Source organism: Manacus vitellinus, unplaced genomic scaffold, assembly GCF_001715985.3.
Source record: "Manacus vitellinus isolate BGI_N305 unplaced genomic scaffold, ASM171598v3 scaffold_29_pilon, whole genome shotgun sequence".
Lineage (NCBI taxonomy): Eukaryota > Metazoa > Chordata > Aves > Passeriformes > Pipridae > Manacus > Manacus vitellinus.
The window spans coordinates 1,146,513-1,171,832 of NW_021940207.1; the positions used below are offsets into that span (position 1 = coordinate 1,146,513).

Below are 25,320 nucleotides of genomic sequence, written 5' to 3' on the forward strand. Positions count from 1 at the left end.
CCGCGGGGGCTCCCGCGCTCCCCTCAGCGCCGCGGGCGGGGAGGTAACGGGCGGGAGCCCTTCCGGGAACCCTTTCCGCAGGGACCGCCCCGCTCCGCGGGCAGCGGGAGGCCCTTTCCGGGAAGCCCGTCCCGCAGGACCCGCCCGCTGAGGCGTCGGGAGGACGCGGGAGGAGCGCGGGGGACGGGCCGGCGGGCTGGGGGCGGAGGGGGCGGGCGGCGCTCGCTCCCCCCGCGGTGACAGTTCTAGAAGCTCGTCCGGCGTCCTTTGCGGCCCCAAACATGGAGGAGCTGACGGTGGAAGTGCGCGGCTCCAACGGGCCTTCTACAAGGTACCGGCGGCGGGGGCGGCGCGGGGGCCGGCGCCGCGGCGGGGGGGGCGAGGGGCGCGGGGGAGGCGCGCGGCAGCGGGAAGGTGCGGGAGGGGCGCCGGGGCCGGGGGCGCGCGGGGAATGGAAGCGGGGCGGCGGCGGGGGTCGGCGGTGACGAGGCTGGCGAGGGCTGCGCTCAGGGGAGGGGTCGTGTGGTGGGAAGGCAGAGCCGCCGGCGGGGCCGGGGGAGCAGGATGTGCGGCGGGGGGATTCCCGGGCCTTACATTTTGGGGAGGGTGGGTAGGGCGTGTGGGGGGGGGGGGTGTTGGTTTTTCGAGATGTAGGGGCTTTTGGGTGGGATGGACGGTAATAATTATTTTTAAAATATTTATAATTTTTTTTGAGATTTCGAGTTTATTTATGCCATCAGAAATCTTCCTTCACCATCACCCTCCGTGGAATGTCAGGATGGTACAGGATCAATGCAGAATACTCTCAGCTGTTGCCTGTCAGTCATTTTCCCTTAAGCCTGGCTTCAGATGTTTAAGAATCCCAGCTCTTTTTATGGCAATAGCCTCCTGTCTTCCTTTCGAGAAGGGCTGATTCCAGCCGGCATTGTGAGCACGCAGCGTGGCTGTGTTCTGGGAGGATTTAATCTCAGGACTCCCTTTAGCTATTGTGCCCAACCACATGCACAGCCAGTGTTGCACTGGGGGGCGTGGGGTTGTCCTTTTTCTTGTTTTCCCCCCTCTGAATTTCCTGTGTGCAGCTGTGGATTTGGCTTGGAAGTCATGTGGAAATTGTACAGTATGTGCAGGCAGTTGGTTTTAAGGGATTGTAACCAGCTGACTTCAGGAGTTAGTTTTTTCAACTGGCCATGACAAATGGGAGATACTCTTATGGGAAAAGAATGCAGCAGGGTAACCTGCATCCCCTTGGTAGGGAACCCTCTGAAATTTTTTACTAAAATCAGTAGATAATACATTTTCTAAATCGGATATGTTTTTTGTCAAACTCAAAGTAACACGATGCTCCTAAATATATTTAATTTTTTTTCACCCCCCCGCTGCCCCTTAGGAAGTCCAGAATTTGGAAACGCTCTTCTTAGCTTTCCATTTTCTACCTTGTGATCTTGGACGAGTTTATGAACCATGGATTAGTTGTTTCTTCTGCTTAAGAGGAATATGAGACTCGCGGGAGTATGAGCAGGTGTGCTGAATTCTTTGACTGAAGGGGTTTGTGTGCACGGAATTTATTACAATAAGCCTGATGTAAAATCTACAACAATGACGTCTCTTCCTAAGTCAGTGAGAATTGTCAGACTTGAATTAGCACCATCGTGTGTTTTAGCCATATGAACACTAGCTAACAAAAGCAGAAGTTTTAATTAAAAATGGCAGAATGGCTTTGAGATCAATGAAATGAGGATTAAGTCCAGTGGTGGCATCTTCATGGTGGATGAAGGCAGGTTAGAGTGATTGGATGTACCATGATCAAAGCCTCAATTCAGTCATCCACTGTCAATGTGGAGGGGAAAAAAGCCCACAAAATCCAAAAAACAAACCAAATAGACCAAAGAAACACAATTTTAAAAGATTATTCTTATGAGCTACATGCAGTGAAATGTGTCAGTGACTCCATTTTGTGAGTCTTTACAGTTGAAGTAGGCAGAGGTTCTGCAGTATTTTGGAACTAGGTAACAGTCCTAGACAGTTGCTTTTTAAAGTTCCTGAAGCAAAGGAGCGAGGTGTGTCAGTCACATTTAGGAAGCATTGATCATACTGTGTGCAAGATAATGAGAAGAGACTCATGTTGTCTGAGCCACATGACGTTGTATGGATGGTGGCAAAAGTTTTCTGAAGAGAAAAGCAGAATTTATAAGATGGGATGAAATTTGAGGTTTGCCCTTGGAACAGTCTGAATTCAGTCATTAGCACAACATACCTCCAGGTACATGAGATGAGAAAGGTTGCACTATGCCAACAGAGATAAAAACCAAAATAATTATGTAAACAGTAACATGAGAGTTTGGGGTTTTTTAATGGGTTGTTACTATGGTCTGCAACTTGGCTGTAGTAGAACACATGTAGTGTTTAAATCTGTTGGAGCATTATAGTGGGTTTTCAATACTTACTAGAGGTACGACCATGGTAAATTATACTCTACATAGATTCTTTTGTTCCTCTAATAATTGCTCTTCAGTTTTAAGGGGGAATTCTTTGTACCTATTGGAAAAACATATATTGTATGTATGCATTATGAACACACGTTAGATATGGGTACGCTATGGTTGCTATAAATTACTACAGAAAATTAGGTTCTTTATTAAAATACATGAAAACTCAAAATACTTTTCATGATGCAAGAATCAGTGGACAGCAGCTGTGGTTATGGTAGATCCCAAGGTACCCTTTTAAGTTTTTGTACAAGAGAAAGCATAATTGTGATCTAATTTTAAACTCCTGTTTCTAAATAACCAAACTAATTTATCCTTTCTTTTTTTTGTTGTTGCTTTACATAATTGATATAATCTGGAGAACAGGACAGCATTTACCTTGTGTCTTATCCCAAGTTCTCAACCACTACACAGCAGAGCCAGTGTTCAGCCACTTCCTACAGTTCAGAAGACTTTGAGTGTATCATAATATTGAGCATCCATTGTCTTTGGAGAACAGATGGCACTGATGGGACTTGAAGTAGTGACGGACTTGGGAAAAATGAGGAGGTTGTGCTATGGAACAGAGGGGAGAACAGACAGGGTTGCTGAAGTCTCCTAGTTAAGGGGTTGCATATGTTTGAGGTGCAGTGAAGGCATTCTGAGAGCAGAACAGTTGATGGGTTTTAGGTGAGGGCTAGATGGCAGGTTAGTTTTTGTCTTTGGGATGTTAGAGTAGACTTTTTTCATATGTGAAATGGCCAAAAATATCTGGATTTCTTTGGCCTGTGTATGAGTCAAAGAGAGTGGAAGCTGAATGCTCCCAGCCTCCTCTTGGCCTGACTGCAGCATTGGCAGGATGATGTCTCTGTGTCATTAAGATCATGAAGTAGTTCACAGACTCACAGAGGGTTGAGGCTGGCAGAGACTGTGGGAATTCATCTGCTCCACACCCCTGCTCAAGCAAGGCCACCTAGAGCCAGTTGCCCATGTCCAGGTAGCTTTTGAACATCGCAGAGGATAGAGAGTCTACAACCTCCCAAACAACCTGTCCTTCTGCTCAGTCACTCTCATGGTAAAAAAAAAAGAGTTTCCTAACATTCATACAGAAATTTCTGTGTTCCAGTTTGTGCCCACTGCCTCTGGACCTGCCAGTTATAAAGGGCTCTTGGAAGAACAAGGCTAAAGCTTCTGTTTTACACAGTATCTCCATCAGCCTGTGTGTGCTCACTTGTATGCAAATCAGAGCCCTGGGGCTGCACTTTATTCATGAGGACGGATGTCAGCTGCTGTGAAATAGGTTGGGCCTTACAGTAAGATCCAAGGTACATCGATTGAACACCAAATCACTTCCTCTACTTAAGTCTTTCAGTAGCATCTGAATAACTCTGAAAGATCCCTTGCATTCTTCCTTGTAGGGACTTGAATGTGCTAGAGCATGGTGCTACATGCTCTTCTATTCTTTCAGTTCTACAGTAGTAGCTATTTGGAATATGTAAGGGCATAGAATAAATAAAAACATGAATGGAACTCAGCCTTTAATTTACAGGTTCTGAAGTGCTTCCTTGTTGTTCTGTTCCTGTTTCAAGAGGAGCAGTTGTTCTGCTACCAGCACTTTGCTTAGTCCTATTAGCAGGAGTTGGCACTGGCCTCAAGGTTGAGACTAGCCAAAATATGACTAAGGGGAAAAAGTGATGAATGAGAAGTACACACCATTTCTCCACATGTAGAGTCAAAGCATGATGAGCAATTCTGTGGGGAAAGAGTTTATGCATCAATAAAAATATAATTATTTTTTAAATTTTTCTTACAGTTTTTAATTAGTGGCTTTGAAAACAACGAGTCATTTTGAGTGGCTTTTAGCTTGATGGCTGTTAAACTAGGAACTTGTCATTAGGAGTGTTGCTTACACAGTTATTCACACAAGAGTACTGTACCAGGGAACTTAGTAACTTGAATGACCTTTGGCTTTTTCTTTGAAGGTCTCAACTGTGTTATAATGGTCAGCATTTTTAATTACATCTAGCCCTATATCTGTATGTGTGGGAAATTTCAGACATTTTAAAGGTGCTGGTGGTCTCTTGAAAGTTGTGTAGAGTCCTGCAAGAAGTAGCTGTAGTCATTGTTGCTTTTAACAAGCCATTTGCTTGAGCCTTTTAGGGAGATGCCAGAGGCAGTGCTTATTGATTGCTGAGGTACCTGATCAGTGGAGGGTGTCTTCTGGAAGTTTTGCCCTTTGGGAATATGCTTATGAAGAAAGCAGTATAAGCAATGAGTCATTTAGACTTCCATGAATAAGCCTAAACCAGGGGTTTCAGTGCTGAGGTTCTTGCATAACTGTCAGAAGGATCCTTGAATTTACGTGTTGTAATAATTGTGATTATGAATGGAAATAAGTAGTAATGTCATAAATGAAACTAAAATGGATATGATAGTATTTTTCTTACCTAATGCCTGTTTGTAATGTTTGTGTTTTGCAGCAAACTACAGCTGCTTGCTTTTATCAATTCCTTGTATAAGCAGGTGCAGCTAATCACTCCTAATGAAAATAATACTTCACCAAGTTCATTCTTTCCTGTCAAGTGATTTGATTATTTACAAGTTTCTTGCATTTGCTTTGATTTATTTTCTTTTTTTTTCCTTGGGGGCTCAGCATGAGATACATGAAATAATTATTACTGAGTGATGTATTTCATTATTTCATGAAACAGTTGAGTATCAGTGTTAGAAATATGAAAGATTCTTGCATCTGAAAAGAAGGGAAAGGCTTGGTAACTGATATAGGCTGCTTGACCTTTATGTCACTGGTTCAGAAGCAGTCCGTGGTACCAGATGCCCAAGTGTTTGCTGTTTGGAATTGAGTCAGCAGTGGGTAAAGTGATATTAATATGGTTTTTAGTGTGCAGGTATGTGGGACTCAAAAGCCAGCACAGTGGTTGTTCCTGAAAAGAAAGTTTGCAGCTAAACTAACAGCACCTCATTTTTAGATTCAACCACCCTACTTGGGGGTCAGATAAACTAAAGAAAGCAGGATGCAGAGGGAACTTGGATTGCATCTGCCTGTTTTACACATTTTGTGACTTTGTCTGGAACTGGATTTAAAAACAAGTTGTGTGTGTGTATATATATATATATATACACACAGACACAGAGACATACAGTTCACTGTAAGGGCACTTCAGTAAGTCTTGATCCGTTTATGTTATCAGCAGATCCTAATCCTAAATCCATGAGCAAAATGCAGGTAAAAGGGAAAGAGTGTGTCTGTTATGAGATGAAGACTCAGCTGTAGTGATTTTGGTGGCAGATGATCTGTTCTCAGTTCCCTGCCCCGTTCACCCGGCCCTCAGTCGGGCCCTGTGTGAGATTTGCCTGGTCTCTGATCCCGTCCTTTCCAGGTGCTGGTGTTGGGAGCCCGGCTCCTGCCAAGTGAGTGGCAGAGACAGGTCTGAACCCAAGTGCCTGTGGAGCCAACAGGACATTAATAGCTGGAGTACAGTACAGTCTCCTGCCTCCTGAGTGAGCAGGGCATACATGGACTGCCAGAGATCCTGCTCCCAGTGCTCGGAATGACTGACACTAATATCTGCACGGGCCAAATCAGGGGTTTGGCAAGATGAAGTCATGCCAGTTTTTCTTCCTTTCTTGCCCTCCACAGTTTTGTAAGGTGATGTAAAACACACACAAAGGTTATGTGTAAGCTTGCTTGCTAATAGTACAATTCCTCACTATGTGTTTTGATGCCACTGTGTTTATTGATTGTGTGTTTGGTGGCCTGTTGTTAGCTCTGCCTCATTCCTCTGTTTAGAATGAAGATACATGGAGTGATATGTTAGGAACATAGGACTCTTCAAACTTAGATGCTGGCATTATCTGTCTTAGGCAACACTGCTAAATTAAATTTCAGTAATGGAGCACCTTGTTCATTTGAGCAGAGGTTAAGGTGGTGCATCATTACTTAATTTAGTAGAGAATGTTTTTGATACAGTATCAGACATGAGTAGTGCAAATCTATTTATATAGGATACCTCACTGATAAAGAACTCCTTCAAAACTCCCTAGTTGAAAAGCAGGATATTTACTTCTCTGTTTTATGTGCATCACACCCTTTCTGAAGAAATCCTTGTGAATTTATGGCATTTACTCTTAACTTTTGATGTAAAAACATCTGGTTTGTATTGTGAAATATCTTAATGTCATGGGTTTTTTTGTAAAACCTTTTTTTTTTAAATTAAATAATCCTAGGCTCTTGGAACACTTCTTTTAAAACTACACTGAATCTCATCCCAAGATGCATGAAATCTATTTCTCTTTTTTATCTTGAAGTTGTAGGTGACAGCTGATAATGTGTATAGTCAGGATTGTAGGTAGAAAAGAATGTACAGGAATTTTTACTTTAAGCAAATGTTCTGATGATCCTTTTGGCATCCTTCTTGGCCATAATGGAATAATTTCATAGAAAGCTGTATTTAAAACCTGTGTTGAATTCTCATTATTTCTAGTTACAAATGAATCATACAGTCTGTAATACCTCAGAGGCCGCTCTGCTTCAGTTCCTGTAAATGTGATCTCATCCCCACAGCTGTAGCAAAATTGATAAGAATTTCTTGGGATTTTTGACATTTATGTTACTCCTTCACTGTTAGTCCTGTGTTCATCTGATCAGATTTTTTTCAGGCGTCACAACAATATAATTATTTAATGATTATGTAATTTTATTTAATACTTTACACATGTGCATTTGTGACCTGAGGTGCATACTTCATAAATGCTACACTTGATTTTGAGTATTTCTCATATGTAAATACTAGGGAGTGAAAGAGTTTGGGAATGCCAGCTGAAAAAGCTGTTCAGGTAATTCCAAGGCAGTTCCTGCCCACGTGTCTGCCATGAGTCTGCATTATATTCTCCTGTGGGAGGGGAGAGCAGCGCACGGAAAGACTTCCCTCTGTGAAGGGCTTCCTGAAACCCACATGGGCTTGTAAAATGCACAGACTCTTTGCTGGAATTTCTACTTTAGATTTTGTTAAAAAGTACCCAGTGCTCCTGTTTATGCAGTTGATGTTTGTGCAGTGTCAGCTGCTGGTCTGCTGAGAGCCATATCTCTGCATTGCTGTTCCACTTCGGCTCTGGCGTTCTTCAGTGGGGCTGAGCTTGTAAGGTGACTGTGAATACTGAACCTGTTTGTGCCTTACACAGGAAAGCCACATTTCACCTGGCAATGGGCTCATTGTCTGAAATAGTTTGATTAGTTTTTTGCACTTCTTTTGTGTTATTAATGAAATCTGTAGATAGTGGATTCAGGACTTCCTAAACTCTACAGAGCATTAAGTTCTGAATGTTTTTCAGATGTTTTATGGTACCTAATTGATTTTGAAGTTGTGTTTTTTAACAAAGGAAAGAACTGAATTCAGATCTGCAGAATAAATTTTTAGCTACTATAGGCTTACCTTAGAAACTAAATACATATTGAGTACTGTGAGAACACAAAGTAACATAAATAAGAGATCAGGTTCAGCTATGAATTAAAGCAGCATAAAGAGGCAAAGACAACTTTGAATCACAGTCTCTTGGAATGCAGATAAATGGCTACTAATCTCTCTCTGTAAATACTGCTTTCTGTTGATAAGTTGTCATGTAGTGGAATGCTAGGCAGCCTGATGTTTGTTTGCAGTGCTGTGACTTGGGTTTTTTTCCCCTGAATAGAGTTTGGATGAATTGTAGTAGAATAACTGTTATGCCGTGTTAATTTGTCCCCATGTGGAGGCTTGTTTAAAGGGGACATTTGGTAGCATAAATTTGGTAAAGTTCTGCTTTTCCTCTGTTGCTGGCTTACACACATTTTGGGCAGTAAAATTTTGTGTGCTCTTTGCATCCTTAAACAGACAGAGCTCTGTATTCCCATCCAGTTCACCTGTCCAGAGACTCCCTGAAACTGAAAGTCCCTGATTATGGCTGTATTTTATTATCAACTGTTTCAGTTACTTACCTTTCGAAGGAGATTTTGCCTTCCTTCCCTTGCACTGTCAGGATGGCCTTTGAGAGGGTTTATTTTATTAGGAGCACTCTGGGTGGTTGAGCAGGATGATTTCTGGTGACCTGCTTTGTTCAGGGTTAGCAGTGTGCTTTCTGCTAGAGCCAGTCTTTTGTGTTGCTGACAGATGGGTTTGAGGGAAGCTCAGGGGGCAGAAAAGCAGGTTTTGAGCAAAAGCCTTCACAGCATTGCCCGAGCAGAGCCCAGGTAAAAGGAGATTTGTTTTTATAGGCCCTTTGCAGCCCAGCTGTCAGTGTGGGCTCCTTTACTGTCCGTCATTACATGGAGGGATCTCCTGTGTCAAAATTTATCTTTCCCTGAGCTGACACATAATACCTCTGTGGGCTGGTTGCTCCCTACACAGCTGATATGTTCTTCGTCCTCCTCAGCTGGCGGTTTCTTAAGTGGATATAATCCATTCAGCAGATTTCCTGGAACTTCTCTTAACATAGCTGTACAACTCTCTTACTCCTTTAAAACTGCAGGGTCCTGCTTGACCACCTCTGCTTGGGCAAATACCAGGCTGTAGCAAAAGCAGGAGTAGTGTTCTTTTATCATTTTTTTAATTATTATTTTTTTCATCATGCCTGCCTGCCTTAATCAAGAAATTAGGAACTTAATTTTACGTTTTTGACATAACCAGTGCCCCCTAAATATAAGCACAAAAGACTGAAATACTGTATTCTGTTTTCCTGAGAGGTCCTACAGGCATTTGGCCTCATACAGTTCCCAATTTAGTACCTGAAAGATGATACCATAACTAGCTCTGTGGCAGCCTCAATTGCCAAATTTGATCCAAACTTGCTGCGATAGTGTTCTGAGGGACAGTTGTTTGGGATTCAGTTTTGTGTTGAGAAGAACACCTATGAAGCAAATAGTGCTGTGCACAGCTTTTTGACTAACTCCCCTTGCCTGGTTTTGTCTCGTTGTGTTCCTGTAAAAACACCTGTGCACACCTGTGGATAAAACAGAACTTCTTATGGTGAGTTCAGTTGTAAATGTGCTGGTCAGATTTGAGCAGTCATTGGAAGCAATCCCTGCGCTCTCTACGTCTTGGAACAGCCTGCTAAGGATATCAGCAACCCTGTGGAACAGTGGGACTGTGTCTTGAATCTTTCCTAAATTGGAACCTTGCTGTTAGTGATGGTCTTGGCTCACTTTCAGGCTGCATTGAAATTGCTGCCTTACATTGATTTCATATGCATTCTTCTAACAAACATGTTTTTGTTTTAGGGATTTATCAAAGATGTTCATGAGGACTCCCTCACAGTTGTATTTGAAAACAAGTAAGTATTTTATTTTAAAAATAATTTGAAAACTAGATTGTTATTTCAGTTTTGTGCTTTTGCTGTTGGTTTTTTGTTTGATTGTTTTTCCATTAAGAAGAAGTAGATTTCATTAGAAAGGTGTAGTTCTAGAAGGACAGGCTCATTGTTCTGTTCAGCTTCCATGAACTGACTTCTTGAATCTCTGTATCAGAATTCAGCTCATCATTCAGTTACACAGTCCTGTCCATTCTCTGGTATCTTTAGTGATGCCCAAAGATGTGACAGCCAGATTTAATTAAAATAAGAACGAGTGGTGCAGGTTTGATACTCTTACACGAAAGCAGATGAAAAACACTAAAGTACTTAAATAAGCAATTCTGTGTATGTCTGATCTGAGGAATAATGATCAGTGTTCTCCACCAGAGAAAAACAGAAATGTCCTTATGGTGATTCTTTTTTAACTATTAGGAAAATAAATACATTTGTATATCCAGTCAAAAGACCAATTGCTTTTGAGTAGAAAAAACGTGCAAATCTGGAAGTAAATCTTGAAAAAGAATTATCCATGAGACCCTCTTCATTTAACATATAAACACAGTGGTGCTGCTGGGGACTTGTAGGGGCAAGCCAAGGATAATCCATGGGATGATAAAGTACAAATGCGTACCTGTTGTTCAGTGTTCAGACTGATAACACCATGGATTACCTGGGAGATTCCAGTGCTAATTCAAAATATTTTGTGAGCTACATCTTCTTTCCTGTTTCCCTTCCAGTTACTAGGTGGAGATCCTATAAAATGTGTCGGCTTTTGATGTAAAAATTGTTACTAAATTCTGCCAGCTCTAACCTGTAGATTAGTCTTTGGGCCTTTCTTCAAGAGAGATTGCTGATAATAAAGGTAATGCTAGGGAGTGTGCAAGTATGTCTTTATAAACAATGTTTATAATCTGGTTACATAATCCCAGGGTGTGGGATGTCTATATGTCTGTGTATGCATATATACATGTGTGTAAAAAGAAATCCTAGGGGGGGAAAAAGTAATCCTGGGGTTTACTCTGTGAAGTCCAATCTTTGTTTCCTTTTAACCTGTTTTCTAGTCCTTCTTTTATGAAAAGAGTTGGAAGATGACTTGGCAACTGTAATTTGTACTAGCACTGAGGTGGTTATGGAAGCTGTTACCATCTCCTGGGTTTTCATGCTCCACCACAAAACCCAACAAATGAAGAGAATTTGGGTCCTTTGTCCTATCCATGGTCTGAGGAGATGTGACAAATCTTCAATTTCATATTCAACATCCATATTACTTTTTAAAGAAAAGCAATTACTTTGCTTTCAAAGTATTTACTTTCGTGTCAGAAACCAGATAAACTAAAGGAAGTGCCAGTGGTTCACAGCAGGGGTGTAATTGTTAGCAAACACATTTCTGCTATTTAGTATCCATGTTATCCATGTGTTTTACAGAAGGTCTGGCAGCAGCAGCTATGTTCCAAAAAGGATGGGCTACAACATATGTAGGGTGTTCTGTTGCCTAAAAGTAGGTCTGATGAGGAAGTGTGTACACAGTTCTAGTCACTTTACTCTGTAATGTGAACCTGGTCAGTTCTTATGCTTTTTACTGAGCTCGTAAGAGCTTTAGTAGAAGAGAAGTTGGCAAGAGTGTCCTGTCCTCTCACTGTTGTGATAGTGATCATCACTAACTAAATAAACACATCTATTCTGCAATAGGCAGTCTAAACCATCACTTGCATTTTCTGCCGTTGTTATCCAGCCCTTATCTACAATTATTGTAAGGTTCCCAAAGTTAGGTGTACTAGCACAGACTGCTAACAATGAGTTTGTGGCCACAGCAATACTTAATTAAGAGACATTTTTGGAGAGTAAGAAAGCAAAGAACGAATGCAGCAGTTTCAGGAACTCGAAACTTTTATTACTGTATAAGATAGAAAATTGGATCTTGAGGTGCAGTTTCATAGAGGCTCATTGGAGTTTGAAGTAGCCAAAGCCTTCCTTCTTGGAAGAAAGGCTTCTCTGTTGTAAGAAGCAAGGACCTCCTTTTTTTTTAATTCGTGCCTTGGAACTTAGGTGTCAGTTCTGTCAGGTTGTCTTAGTAGGTAGTTTGTAGCCATTCACAAGTAATTTCTTAAAACATCTTCTTTTGCATTTCACCAGTGAGATGCTCCAATTTTGGACTCAGAAAGTCTTGCCATCAAAATTTCAGCTCATATTCTGAGAACTGAGCCTTCTGTGCACTTTTCCACTGTGGACTTCCTCCACTGCCAGGGAGGGGAAGGAAAAACCCAAAGCATGAGATTAGCAACTGTTACTTTCGCAGCAAGGGCAATTTAATTGCAAGTGGGGTTTTTGTCAGCCCCCTTCACCATTTCTCTGAAATAGAATGCAATTTAAATAACATTTGTATGGAAAAAATGAGTTAAAACTCAGAGTTCTAAAATTAAAATGAAGAAAACAGTAGAAAAATAATATTTAATACCTCTTCAACTTTCAGTTGGCAACCAGAGCGCCAGGTGCCCTTTAATGAAGTCAGATTACCACCACCCCCTGACATCAAGAAAGAAATTGGTGAAGGAGATGAGGTGGAGGTGAGTGTATCCTCATGACCTGTCCTGAGTTGTAACTGGTTGTCCATTCAAGGCAATGGGATGATTGTAAGTGCCTGACCAAGGTGAGGGTGTGAAATGGAGCACATCTCTAGAAGTGATTTATTAGAATTTTAGTGAAGCTGTGACATTTCAGTTTTTCCACAAAACTACCAGTGGAAGCTTTTCAAAGTCTAAAAAGAACTGAGAAGGTTTTAATTCTGGAACTAAAACTAGGCAGTTTTCATTTTTGACCTCGTATGGAAGTGTTGGAAATGTTTTGATAAAAAGGTGTAATAAAGCTCCTCCATTAACAAGAGTTTTAACCTAGTTGAAGTATCTGTTACAATCTGATAGGGAATTGTGTGAATTACACTGTTCCTGCAGAGAAACAGTGTTAATTAGAAGTGATGTATTAAACCAAGAAATCAAAAGGTGCGTATTCTCTTTGCAGCTCATTGCAGTATTTATTTGCTATTGTAAAATTTGTTTAGTCTACTTGCAAATGACTTTAACCTGTCAGAAGTGTATAAGGAGTAAATAAAACTTGCAGAAAATGAGGAAAGTGAGTTTCAAGAGCTGTCTATTCTGTATTTGATCTTACATTAATTTGGTAGCATTTGTTTAATATGGAATTTGTAGGCATGTGATGACTTGCTTCATTTCACTAGTCCTTGATATATCAAGTAAGCCAAGGACAAAACAGAAATCTGAATTATGGACTTATTCTGTGTGTGAACTTCCAATGGGAATACAATGTTTGAATTTACTGAGGAATTGCCCATGAAGAGGTGTTTAGCCAAGATTTTATCTCCCTTTAGAAATTTCTATTGAATTGTCAGTAATATATGCAAAGGAAATCTGTTCACAGTCCTTGGAGTGCAAGAAGCATGTGACTGGATAATTTACACAAAAATTACTTCTGTGTAGAATAGTATTCCATTTTAATGAAAATCAGAAAAATTCTCACTTTGTTATACATGCAGGTAAGTGAATTATGTTTGTATGCACTTTCAGTGTTTCTTACAACTTTCATTTTCAGGTTTATTCCAGGGCAAATGACCAAGAACCTTGTGGCTGGTGGCTGGCAAAAGTTCGAATGATGAAAGGAGAGGTAAAGGATTATTTTAAAACCTATTGATTTCATGGCGTCACATTAAATACAGTAAATAGAAGGTTATTTGTCATGAAAAAACCCCTCTAAATAAAGTACTGCAAATACAAAAACATGACAAAAGAGAGTTGAGAGCACTTTGAAATGACCCATGTTGCATTGTACTGCAGAGAGTTGTGTCCTTACAGCAGAGTAGTTTAATTGCTTGGAGAATTGTGACTTAAAACAAACCTGCTTTGTGAATTGAACTTGGTGCTAAAAATTAAGTCAAACACCTGTGGTTAAAATCTGTTTATACTCCATAAGTTAAGCATGCTGTAGCTATTGCTGTGTGTTGCCGTGGGTTGTTTTTTGTGTGTGTGTTTTTACTGAGTGTAGTGAAAGGACCCTGGTTGTTTTATTTTTACCTATGTCAAGTTTATTTTACTGTAAATAAATGGTTAGTTGCAACTGCCTAGTAACTTGCAGATCCAGACACTGCAGTGTATAGAACTGTGTCAGTATTTGACATGGTCAAATAAAAAAGCTGTATTTTGTGATATGACAAGAGAATTTAACTTCGTAATAGGAAGGGTCCTGTGTTTCGATACTTCTACTGTATCCAGTTCCTAAAACCAAAGGAAACGATACTCAGAAAAAATAATTGCCCAATTTCTAATACTGTTTAAAAACTGTTAACAAATAGCAACTTCTGTTGAGCTCTGTAAGGACAAATGGTGGTACATGGATATCAAAGGAAGATTCTGTGTCTTGATCCTTGTGGATAAGCAGCATGTTCAGAAAACAAGATAAAAGGAGGCAAGGTGATTCAAATGATAGTTTATCTCTTGGGACTCATATGCCTTTCTTACATGTCACAGAAATGTGAAATTTTGCTATCAGTTACCTTGCTGTGCTGCTTATTTTCAGAAAAAGTCATGAAAGCAATTCTTTTAATTCTGATTTTAATTTCATTTTTATCCAATTCTTAAACCCTCAGATGGCTAGTGTCTTTATATAGGATTGTCAAATTAATTATTTTATGGAATTGTCCCCCAAAAGAACCTCACAGCTCAGCTTCTTTGCACAGTCTTTGCCATGGTTCCACATTCAGATTTCTTCCTCTAAGTATAAATGTGAAATTTAGAAACAACCCATGTGTCTAATGGTAGTTTGCTTTGTGATTGTTCTGACATTCAGAATTGTCTTTAACTATAGGATTTAAGTTTTTAGAGTGTATAGTGATAGATCTCTTAAATTTAGTTGTCTGTTGAGTGTTTTATTGTCATTATCATTTCTTGGTTTTTTATGTTTCAAAGCAGCCTTATGTGATTAGGATGATTCTTAAGCTAAAAAAACCTTGAAACTGGAAAATAGCATGTGGAAAAGTGTCACAATCATTGTGTTTACTTTTTCTGGATACTTGAGTTAGTTGTGTGTTTTGACTAAAACAGATACAAAAACAGTTTTGAGAGAGGAAGAGAATGTACTGCTGCACTCCTAAGTTGCATACAGGTGGAAGGGAGGGGAGGAGAAGGCTGCATCCCTGGCACAGAGTTAGGCTTCAGGGATACTGTGCACAAGCTTCTCTATACTTGCATGTGTTGGGTGGAAGCGTAGGAGTAGATTATTGGTAACTGTTAAATCTTCTTAGTTCTCTTGCCTTCCTAAATTTGGCATAGTATGTGTCAAAAAGAGATTTAATTTTTGTTTGCCTTTTGATCTTACATGATTCACAGGTAATTTGCCAATTGAATCAGTAGATTTGTCTTGCTTGTTTGTTTTAAATTGTTACAGAGTAGATATTTCTGTGAAGGAAGTTTCTCTGTTAGGTATTACTCAGAATTACAGTTCCAGTAAACATTTTGAATTTTGGAACTTCAACTGAACTAATGATGGTATTTGAAAGAGGGATGGATATGGGAAAATGAATCCAATATGCTGCTGTGGGGAACTGAAGGTTTGCTGATAACAGTGCTCTGACTTCACTGAGGAGCCAGAGAGGTACTGAAATATGGCCAGGCTCATTAGTGTAGAAACTGTATCAACTTAGATTTATGTTCTTGTCTATATATTCATATTTGGTACTTCCTTGGAGATGCTGTTAATGTTACTATGTCTCTGTTGATCCTTACTGAAGTTACCATTTTTAAAAAAAAAAATTCTTCCCTAGTTCTATGTCATTGAATATGCTGCTTGTGATGCCACTTACAATGAAATCGTCACGTATGAACGACTCCGACCTGTGAATCAGAATAAGACTGTCAAAAAGAACACCTTTTTCAAGTGCACAGTGGATGTTCCAGAAGACCTCAGAGATGCGTGAGTAGCTCTGCATGTTTTTTATTAAGGCATTTACTTAGAGGAGGCAGAGAAAAAACCCACTTGGCTTCTATTTTAGAGGCCAGTTTGCAGGTTTGTGAGGAACCTTAAGGGTGGCTGTGGCTGCAGTAGCTGGTTTAGAAACTGCTGAGTGGGATCCCTGCTGAGCTTTTGGGGTGGGGACAAAAGCCAAGTTCTGAGATAGGAACTTTGGGTCTTGTTTTGTGCCTGTACAGGTGATGCACTTCACAGTGGGGCTGTTACTGAGACTTGCCAGATAACCACGATGGCATAGAACCCACAGAGAAACAAGCTCTGGAACCATGTTAAAGAGAATGGGAACTTCCCTGTTTCTCAACAGTCTTTGCCATAAACTACTGAGACATTCTTGGATCTTATCATGTTTTTACATGTTCAGTTTTGATGCAGCTTGTTGAAATAACACTCATCTTGTCTCCTTAGGTGTGCTAATGAAAATGCACATAAAGATTTCAAGAAAGCTGTGGGAGCATGTCGAATTTTTTATCATGCTGAAACTGCTCAACTAATAATATTGGTAAGTAATTATTTCTATGTAAATTTTGCATGAATTATCAGTATATTGCTTATGGGAAGTGTACAGCCAGCTGTGTGTGTATGGAGAATGGTTTAACTTGTCAAGCTATACAAATTGTGAGATTTAGTGTAAGCAGGTGTATTTAAATTTAGTCTTTGATTGTAGTCCTGCACTGTATACAACCTAAATTTAGGAGCAGCTTTTAGTGGCATTGTTTTTATGACTTTTGTCATTCTCAGCTGAGTGCCAGTTCACTGATTTTAGCAGGTGTCTTGGAGGTAACTCCAGCTCACTCCACTCTGGAGCAGTAGCTTTCCCCCTGTGCTGTATTACAGTGTGCAGTTTGACCCTCAGCTGGGTTTCCACGTGGAGAACTGTACCAGTTCAGTGTAGCCATTGAGGAGTTGTTCACTTAGATTCTTCTGTGATGGTTTTCTCTCACTACATAGACTTGCGCCAGAATTAGTTTCTCTTCATGATTCCATTATCCACTTGAACCTCACTCCGCAGAATTGTATGTCCTTGATTATTTCCTTAGCTTTGTCATTCAGACAGTGAGTGGCAAGCATGTATATGGTAGAAAGATATTTAATTTGTCTGGGCAACATCAACAAGAAAGAGTTACTGTGTTTATTCAGCAGCAAAACCTTTAATGTGAAACATGCTGTGAGTGAGAAGAGATAATTGTTGTTGGTGTTGAATTTCTTGTGCTTTGTTTTGAGGAAGAACCACGTTCATGTAAGGTCTGGAAATTGAGATCATGCTCATGACTTAGTTTCAGTAGGTTCTTGATTTATCCTTTAAATGTGGATTTGCTTAAAAAAACCTAAACTTCATGTTCCTTCTGTTTTGTAGTCTGCCAGTGAAGCAACAGTGAAGAGAGTGAACATTCTGAGTGACATGCATCTGCGCAGCATTCGCACCAAACTTATGCTCATGTCGAGAAATGAAGAAGCTACAAAACACTTGGAGGTAACTCATGGCTCAGGATTCCTGTTGCTTGAAACCGAGCTCACAGTGGCACGTTACACTGAGTGCATGTGGATGAGCCTTCCTTTGTTTTCCCTTCAGTGCACAAAGCAGCTTGCTGCAGCATTTCACGAGGAGTTTGTAGTCAGAGAAGATTTAATGGGACTCGCTATAGGAACACATGGCAGTAACATCCAACAAGCCAGAAAGGTTCCAGGAGTTACTACCATTGAACTTGAGGAGGATACCGGTACTTTCAGAATCTATGGAGAGGTAAGGGGAAACTTTATATGAATCTTTGGAGCATTTCACTCTGTATCTGCTTTTAGAGTGGCGAGAGCTGTACCCAGAATTAAGAAGTGAAAACACCTGAACAGTCCTGAGTGTCTGTGTGCATGTTCACGCTATGACAACTTCCACCACCTGTATTTGAAAAGCAAGCCTTTGCTGCATCAGATGTGTTCTCTCCTCATTGCTCTGTGTGCTGATGTACAGAGTCTGTAACTGCACTGTGTATCTTGGTTCAACCTAAGAGAAGCCTCATTCGCTACAATTTTACTTGATCATGGATTTTTTTTTTTTTTCTCCTTCGGACATTGTTGGTTCTTCCCCTCCTCCCCTTCTAGTTCATGTGTGTTTTGCTGTGTACTGTCTGATCCTCTGAGGTAGCCAGGTGTATCTGCTGCTTCTAACCCTTTTATTTTGGCAATTTAGTGCTGGCATTGGCAAAACAATGGTTTGCTCCAAGTTAATTCCGTTTGTGTGACTCTTCTAAATCTCACAATAGCCTTGAAATGCAGCTGATCTTTGGACCAAAACGGTGATCCATTCAGGAAGCAGATGGGTAGTGTAAAAGATGCCACTGTCACTAAGGCCCTGTCAGAACATATTTTGAGGGGTTTTATCTCATATTACCAACTCTGCAGGTGCCACTCACTGAGTCTCTGATGTTAACACACTTAGAAATCTGTGGTTGTCTGCTGTTTCAGGCATCTGAGGTCTTGAATTCTGCTCCATCTATGTCAGGAGTAGAAGTTGGTTGTGATCCAACAGTCAGATGAAGTTGATCCTGTGGAGAGGAGGTCGAACTCCTGTGCTCTTCAGTACCTCTGAAGTTCTGTGTCCTGTTTTTTGGATACCTTAAATGCTTCCAGGGGATCAGGGTGACAACAGATCCTTCTCTGATCTGCTACTACCAGTAGATTGTGTCTCAGTTCCTGAAGAAGAATTGGACAAGTTTAAAGGCAGTGGAATGTCTAGTGTATTCCAGTTTTGATCTCTTTCATGTGAATGATGTGATGCGGGAACTTGTGGAAAGGTTACAACTGTCACCAGCCTCTTACAGAGGTGCACAGCAATGATTATAAATACCAGATGCCCCCTAAATAAAAATGCCTTTAGACACATCCAGGCCTGTCCTTGCTGGAAGTGATAACTGCTTCTAAAAATGCCAGGCAGCTTAAATATTCTGATGATAAGGGTTTCAGCATCTGGGTGTACTTGCCTATTCTTTTTGCCGTCTTTTCAACTGAAGTGGGCAAGCAGCCAGGCCCCAATGACTGAGTGCACAGGCAGACAATTTTAGGCTGAGATGTGGGGCAGTAGTGAACCAGTGTCATTGACACAGCAGTTGGGTTCTGAGGGTTTCCCACAGTGGATGTTTTGCATACAAATAAAACTTCAGTGTTGCTCAGTGCCAAACTCTTTGAGGAAAGAAACAGGAAGATAAATTTTGAAGAATATTGGAGATCTCTATGGATAGAAGTAAGTTAAACTGTATGGGATGCTGTTCATTCTTTTATCCCTGTCTGGTCAAGATCGTTTTGGTTGCAAGACCCTTTCCTGATTGTCTGAACATCTTGTGATGCCTGTACAAGACTGTACAGTAACATGGACATGTCTTCATTGTATGGGCTGGTGGGTGAAGTAACCAGAGCATGGGTGGATGTGTGGACTGTAATTCAGAGTTAGCAAAGGTAGTTGCTAGCAACTGGAATCCTTTGAGGTCTTTAATCCATGTTCCACTACAGTGAACTGAGAATGCATTGTTTGAACCAGCTTTATGGGCTCTCATGTTGGGGTGTGGATGAGTCAGACAGGTTGTACTCACGTACAAATCCTGAGTGCTCATGGCAGAGTGTAGATAGAGGCATGTGGGTGCACTGGAGAGCTCCAGCTCTGGCAGTTATATGTTTTCCTGTAAATGCATTCACTTCGTGTTACTTCACCTTTATTTGGAAAAGAATTGATAAACATACCTGAGGCAGGAACTCTGGTTAATTGTGTCCTATTTTTAGAGTTCATTGAAGGTGAAAACTCACTAATTTAAGTTTGTATCATTTGAGCAGTTGCCTTGAGGATGCAGCATAACCTCTGCTCTCCACAGTGGCTTCCTGTTCATCTCTTGCCAGTGCTTGATCACTGCTTTCATTATTTTGAAGTCCGATTTGCCCATATTTCTTTTGCTATCATTTTGACCTCTACCAGAAGTAGAGGTTTATACATTTTTTTATTTTTCTAGGATTTCCCTGATTTGATTGAAAGATGCCAGAACTGGTGGTACTCTTATGTTTTGTGTTGCCTAAAAAATGTCAGATGAAAGGGCTGCGATGTTAGTGTAAAATGGAAATTATTCTCAGAAGCTGTCCTGGCTGACTAGATGCTGATATTCTTTCTTTAATTCTACACTTCTGCTGTTGCTAGATTGAAGCCTGGTTTCTTCAGCATCTGTGTAGCTTCAATTAACTCAGGTGATTTCTGTCACTTAATAATAAAACTGTGAGAGAACCTTTACGGGAGTTCTCCCCAGTAACTAGAGCTGCTGTCCTACCTTGGAAAACCTTGTAGATGAACTGGTCAGAAACCAGCATTCTGGAAGGAGAGAGCCCTGGTTGTAATATCAGTGTTTGCTCAAAACCCTGTCCAGCCTGGCCTTGAACACTCCCAGGGATGAGGCATCCATTTTATTATCTTACAACCTCTTAAAATGTTATTTCAACATGGAAAAATATGTTTTATTAATTACTGAGGCTTTGCTTTTCTACTGAATTTTGTCTCTGGGCATTTTATTCAATTATTTCTTTATCATTTAGTTCAAAACTAGAATAGTCTTGTCTCTGTTCCTCTCTTTTTGAAAATAAGTTTGTTTGGAAGACTTGCAGCTGTTGCTAAAAGGCTTTGTTTTTAGCATGCTATATTTACAAATAAACTCCATTTTTTAAAATTCATTTCCAGACTGCCGAAGCAGTAAAAAAGGCCAGAAGTTACTTGGAATTTGTGGAGGATTTTATTCAAGTTCCCAGAAATCTTGTTGGTATGTAATACTGCTAAAACATGAAAACTTGGGGAAAGGGAGCCTAATCAGCATGACTCTGCAAAGAGGATTTAATTGCCAGTACAATATTCGACTTCTCTCTCTAAGTAGAAAGTGATTAATCTTTTAAAACTATATGTATCAGGGAATTATGAAATTGGATATATTGTTGTTAAGTAATACTTTGTCAGGATTTTAGACTTGTAGTAAATGGTAATATTTGAAGTTCAGATTCTAGTAAAAAAATACGCTTTACTAAATTCACTGCTTCAAAGTGCAGAAACTAAATTCCAAAATTAAATATGGAAATACTGCAGCTGAGTTACAAGAATGACACAAGACAATACTCCTGTTACTGCTCCCTCCTGGGCTGAGGTTTATCAGAGGTGTTTAAGTGGTGATGAGCCCCTCTATAGATCAGCAGTGCTCATCAGTCTCATCCTCAATCTGATTAGAGGCATTTTTCCATGTTTCAGCTTTATGAAGGTGTAGTTTCTTAAAGCTTAAAAAATGCCTATTCTGGTAGCTTCTGTATTAAAAGTCACCTAAAGGTGAGGTTAATTGTGCTCCCCTTCAAGAGAGACAAACGTCTTTCACAGGGGACTTTTTTCCTTTTCCCTCGTTCTACTTCCTTTAGCCTGCTTTTTACTCAAGTCTGGCAGTTCCCTGCTCCACATGACCAGCCTGTGGGCAGTGTGGGCATGAAGGCACTGTTAAGGGTGCAGGTGTTGTACCTGATTCAAAACCTCTGAATTATCCAGAGGAGAAATTAAAACCTGGGCTTTAACCTCCTGTGGTTTGGGGTCTGGAGCTTGCATATTATAGCAATGTAATTTAAATAATTCATGTGCAAACTCCTAAAACATAGACTTTCAAGACTTTAGAACTTGAGCAGGTTAAGGTATAGTGGGTTTTTTGTTTGTTTGGTGGGGTTTTTTTAATAGGACTTCTGCAAATTGTGTATCTGGTGCAGCTTGATGGTTCTCTTATCTACCTCATGTTAAAGCTCATTTTAACATTCAACAAATTAAGGCAAAAAGATAAAACCCCAAACCTGCTGAGCTGTTTGAACTGTTGAGGAAGGGAAACAATTTTTAATGCTTTTTGCAATTTACTTTGTATCATGTTGATATTTGCTGTAAAGAACATGCCTTAATGGAGTATTCTGTCACACAGTTCTGGCTGTTACCCATTTTTTGAATTGTTCCACCTTCCTTTTCTCGTAATTTAAACCTGTCTGTTTTTAAGCACCAGGTATCTGTAGCTGGGGTGAAGAAACATTTCCATATAAGTTTATTTTAAGGAGGAGCTAAAGTCTTTTAATAAGGGAGTGAAAGAGTCGCTTTTTTTGAGATTTTAAACATAGGAGTTCTGAAGAACCTTTTGGTTTAGATCCCATGCATGATCTCAAATAAATATTTTAAAGGTAACATGGGAAGCATTGGTAATACACAAGTCTGTTGTAAAGGCAAAATTAATTTTCAGAAAATAATTACATATTATTTTACTTCTTCTTAAGAGGCTCCCAACAAATGTATAAGCCTGTCACAATGTCAGGAAAGATTGAATGATGGTATGTGGAATCAGGGGGTCCAAATAATTTTGATACATAAATGTTAATAAGCATTTGCAAAGCTCTTGTGCCATTTTACTCTTGGTCTCGTTCTATTTTAAGCTTCTGTGTAGTGGTGATCTTCATCACTACTTGTCACTCTGTGTATATATATAGAGAGAGTTTAATTTTGGAAATTTTCACCTCTTTTCTCTGGCACAGTGTGGGGTATTTGGGGTTTGTTACACATAACTTAAAATATCCAGAAACATGTTAAAATATTCTGCAGACAGGAGCAAAATTAACTATTCTTGCCCTCTGAAGGAAAAGTTATTGGAAAAAATGGAAAAGTGATTCAGGAGATTGTAGACAAGTCTGGAGTCGTCAGGGTGAGAATTGAAGGAGACAATGAAAATAAACTGCCCCGTGAAGATGTGAGTACTTTATTCTTTTTTGCTATGATTAAGTTTTTATTTTTAAAACCAGTTTTTATTTCAAAACCTGTGGCTGTAGAGAGCACTATTTTTAAGCTGGCATCTTGCAGTAGATTTTATATAAAGCAATTCAAGGAAGGTTTTTTGCTGCCAAAGTAAGACTTTTTTTAAATCTTCTTCTTGTGTGTACTTTAGCTACATAACTGATTTGGATTGATAGTGTTAATAGTGTCCACATATTTTAAATAGATGAGACCATAAGATAAAATCTTCTAAAGCTGCTTAATCTTGTAAAGTTGCTTTAATGAACCACTGGACACTTCTTGGTAAACTGTGGATACTTCTACACAGCTACTGTGACAAACACACGGAGCATGTGTTGCATGGGGGAATATAAACTCTGTATGTCAGGTTTCCTCAACTGCCAGAATAGGTTGTTGGGAAAGCTGCACAGTGAAGCTCCTCCCCTAACCCCAGTCTGAGCTGGGATTAGTTTGTCTTTGCAGCCCAAGGCTCAGTTACTGTCTTTGTTCAGCTCTCTTTTGTAATTTAAACCAGATTTATTTTATATCATTTGAACAGAAAGCATTGTTTTAATGATGATGTTCTTCCTGATAAAAGGCTTTGATACTTTGTTTCCGTAGGGAATGGTACCGTTTGTATTTGTTGGTACTAAAGAAAGCATTGGGAATGTCCAAGTTCTCTTAGAATATCACATCGCGTATCTAAAGGTGAGCATATCCAAAGGGAGAAAGGATCCGTAGAGGAAACTTGGGTTGGAGTAACAGAATTTTTAAGCAACAAAAATTCCTGGGTTTATGTATAAATATACACTGTACCTCTGTATGGGGATTTTAAGGTTTGGTGCCTTGAACCCACTGCTTTGCCCATGGGTATGATGTGTCTGTTCAAACACCTTGTCACGGTTATTTAGTGCTATTGGGGTGAAAAGGATGAGACTGTAAAGAACAGTGGTTAAAGGGGCATTTGGGAGGTAGCGCTCAATTTTTTGTCTCTGTTAGTGTTCTGCTGTTCTGAGCTTAATGCTCTACTGGGATAGGATGGAATTTTTCATAATAACACTAATGGTGTGGTATTAGAACAATATTCTGTTTAGAGTAGTTGGCTTTGTGGTGTTAACTGAAATAATGAATTCATTTGAATTGTGTTAGTTTTTCAGTTTGCCCTTTTTTCTTTCTTTTTAATTTAACTGGAAAATGTGGTTAAGGAAGGTACTGATGATCTTAAAACAGTCTTCCTGCATGGGGATTTCAGAGATAGGTTTTAGATTTCTTCCAAAACTCTTGAGATAGCACAGCTTGTACTTGAATTCTGTGATTTGCAGTCACAGAAGGTGACTTGCTACAGGGATGTTAGTTTTAGAGATGACTGGATGGGTGATGATGTTTTGTGAGGGACTTTTATCAGCAATGTTTTTTGTCTCCTCTTATGTAGGAGGTAGAACAGCTACGACTGGAAAGGCTCCAGATCGATGAACAGTTGCGTCAGATTGGTATGGGCTTCAGACCTTCTTCTACTCGAGTTCCTGAGAAGGAAAAGGGTTACACAACTGATGAGAGCACCCTCTCCTCAGTGCAAGGGTCCAGGTCCTACAGTGGGAGAGGGAGAGGCCGCAGGGGCCCCAATTACACATCTGGTTACGGTGAGTGTTTTGAGCATCTGTTGAGCAAGTCCTCAGGGTAGTTTTGAAACCAAAACTGTCTCTTTGTGTTCAGCATAGTTGAGTGAATTCAGGCAAGGTTGGAAATTCAGGATGGCTGTTTCGTTTTGTACGTAGCTGAAACCACCTCATTAGGTTTACAGTCTTGTTGAAGTTAAGTTTAAATTGAAAAAATGAGCAAACTGAACTCTGGTAAGGCCTTGTCCTTCAGTGTTAGTAGTTAACATCATACAAAGCTGGGAAATAGAAGGAACTACAGACACTTTTCAGGAAACACAAATTAAAAAGGAATAAATCTGGAATTGGCATTATCTGTTTGAATTGAGGAAGAGAAAAAACACTTGTCTGTGATCATGCCCATCTTAGGAGCATATTTTTGAAAAGTAAATCAAAGTGATTTGAAATGGAGGCAGCACAAAATCCCATGGGTTTTTTAATTCAGTCAGGACCTAACTGGAATTGTTTAAGATGAGGTGAGGTATTCTGATGCATTTCTGAATTAACAAGGCACTGCTGCTCAGATCCAGAGAGATGTACACATCCCCAGCTTATCCAGCAGCAGCTTCCCAAATGGAGACACTGCATTTCAATGTAGACATGTTTCACAAAGAAACATGGGTGCTCCAGTGAACAGGGACATTATTTATTCAGTACAGTTAATTACTCTCAATATCTACACGTAGCTCATTTTTGATAGAAAATGGACACCTCTTGGGTTTTACAGTCTGTTCCTGACTGTAGGTTCCTGGATCACGCCATGTTAGTCCTGTTGATTCTGATGATGATGTTTGTAAATATGTGTTTTATTGTTTCCCAATGAACTGACTAAACTGTAATGAAAATTATTGAGTTTGTATACACAGATTTTAATTTGAAAACTTAAATTATTTTTGTCCCCACAAAATGGCAAGACTCACATGTTAGAGCCATATGGGTCTAAGTCTCTTTATTCCAGAATGGTTTGTAGGGGGAGTTCCTGGACGGTTAAAATAAATAGGTGTTGAAATTTCAGGTAGTAAAAAGCTGTGTGGGTTTA

The 25,320-nt window shown here is 40.0% G+C and overlaps 1 protein-coding gene across 2 annotated transcripts in view; it reads left to right on the forward strand.

Annotated features, from left to right (window-relative positions):
• The first annotated feature begins 218 nt into the window (after window positions 1-218).
• The window catches only part of FXR1 (FMR1 autosomal homolog 1), a 32,065-nt gene continuing 6,963 nt past the window's right edge, over window positions 219-25,320 (forward strand). For both annotated transcript variants that reach the window (XM_029960797.1, XM_029960798.1), the window contains exons 1-12: window positions 219-331; window positions 9,733-9,785; window positions 12,274-12,367; window positions 13,407-13,478; window positions 15,631-15,779; window positions 16,242-16,335; window positions 17,191-17,307; window positions 17,407-17,577; window positions 20,539-20,617; window positions 22,494-22,603; window positions 23,248-23,334; window positions 24,059-24,266. In XM_029960797.1, the coding sequence (XP_029816657.1) occupies window positions 13,464-13,478; window positions 15,631-15,779; window positions 16,242-16,335; window positions 17,191-17,307; window positions 17,407-17,577; window positions 20,539-20,617; window positions 22,494-22,603; window positions 23,248-23,334; window positions 24,059-24,266 (1,030 nt within the window). In that variant the 5' untranslated portion in view covers window positions 219-331; window positions 9,733-9,785; window positions 12,274-12,367; window positions 13,407-13,463. The remainder of the gene's footprint in view (window positions 332-9,732; window positions 9,786-12,273; window positions 12,368-13,406; window positions 13,479-15,630; window positions 15,780-16,241; window positions 16,336-17,190; window positions 17,308-17,406; window positions 17,578-20,538; window positions 20,618-22,493; window positions 22,604-23,247; window positions 23,335-24,058; window positions 24,267-25,320) is intronic.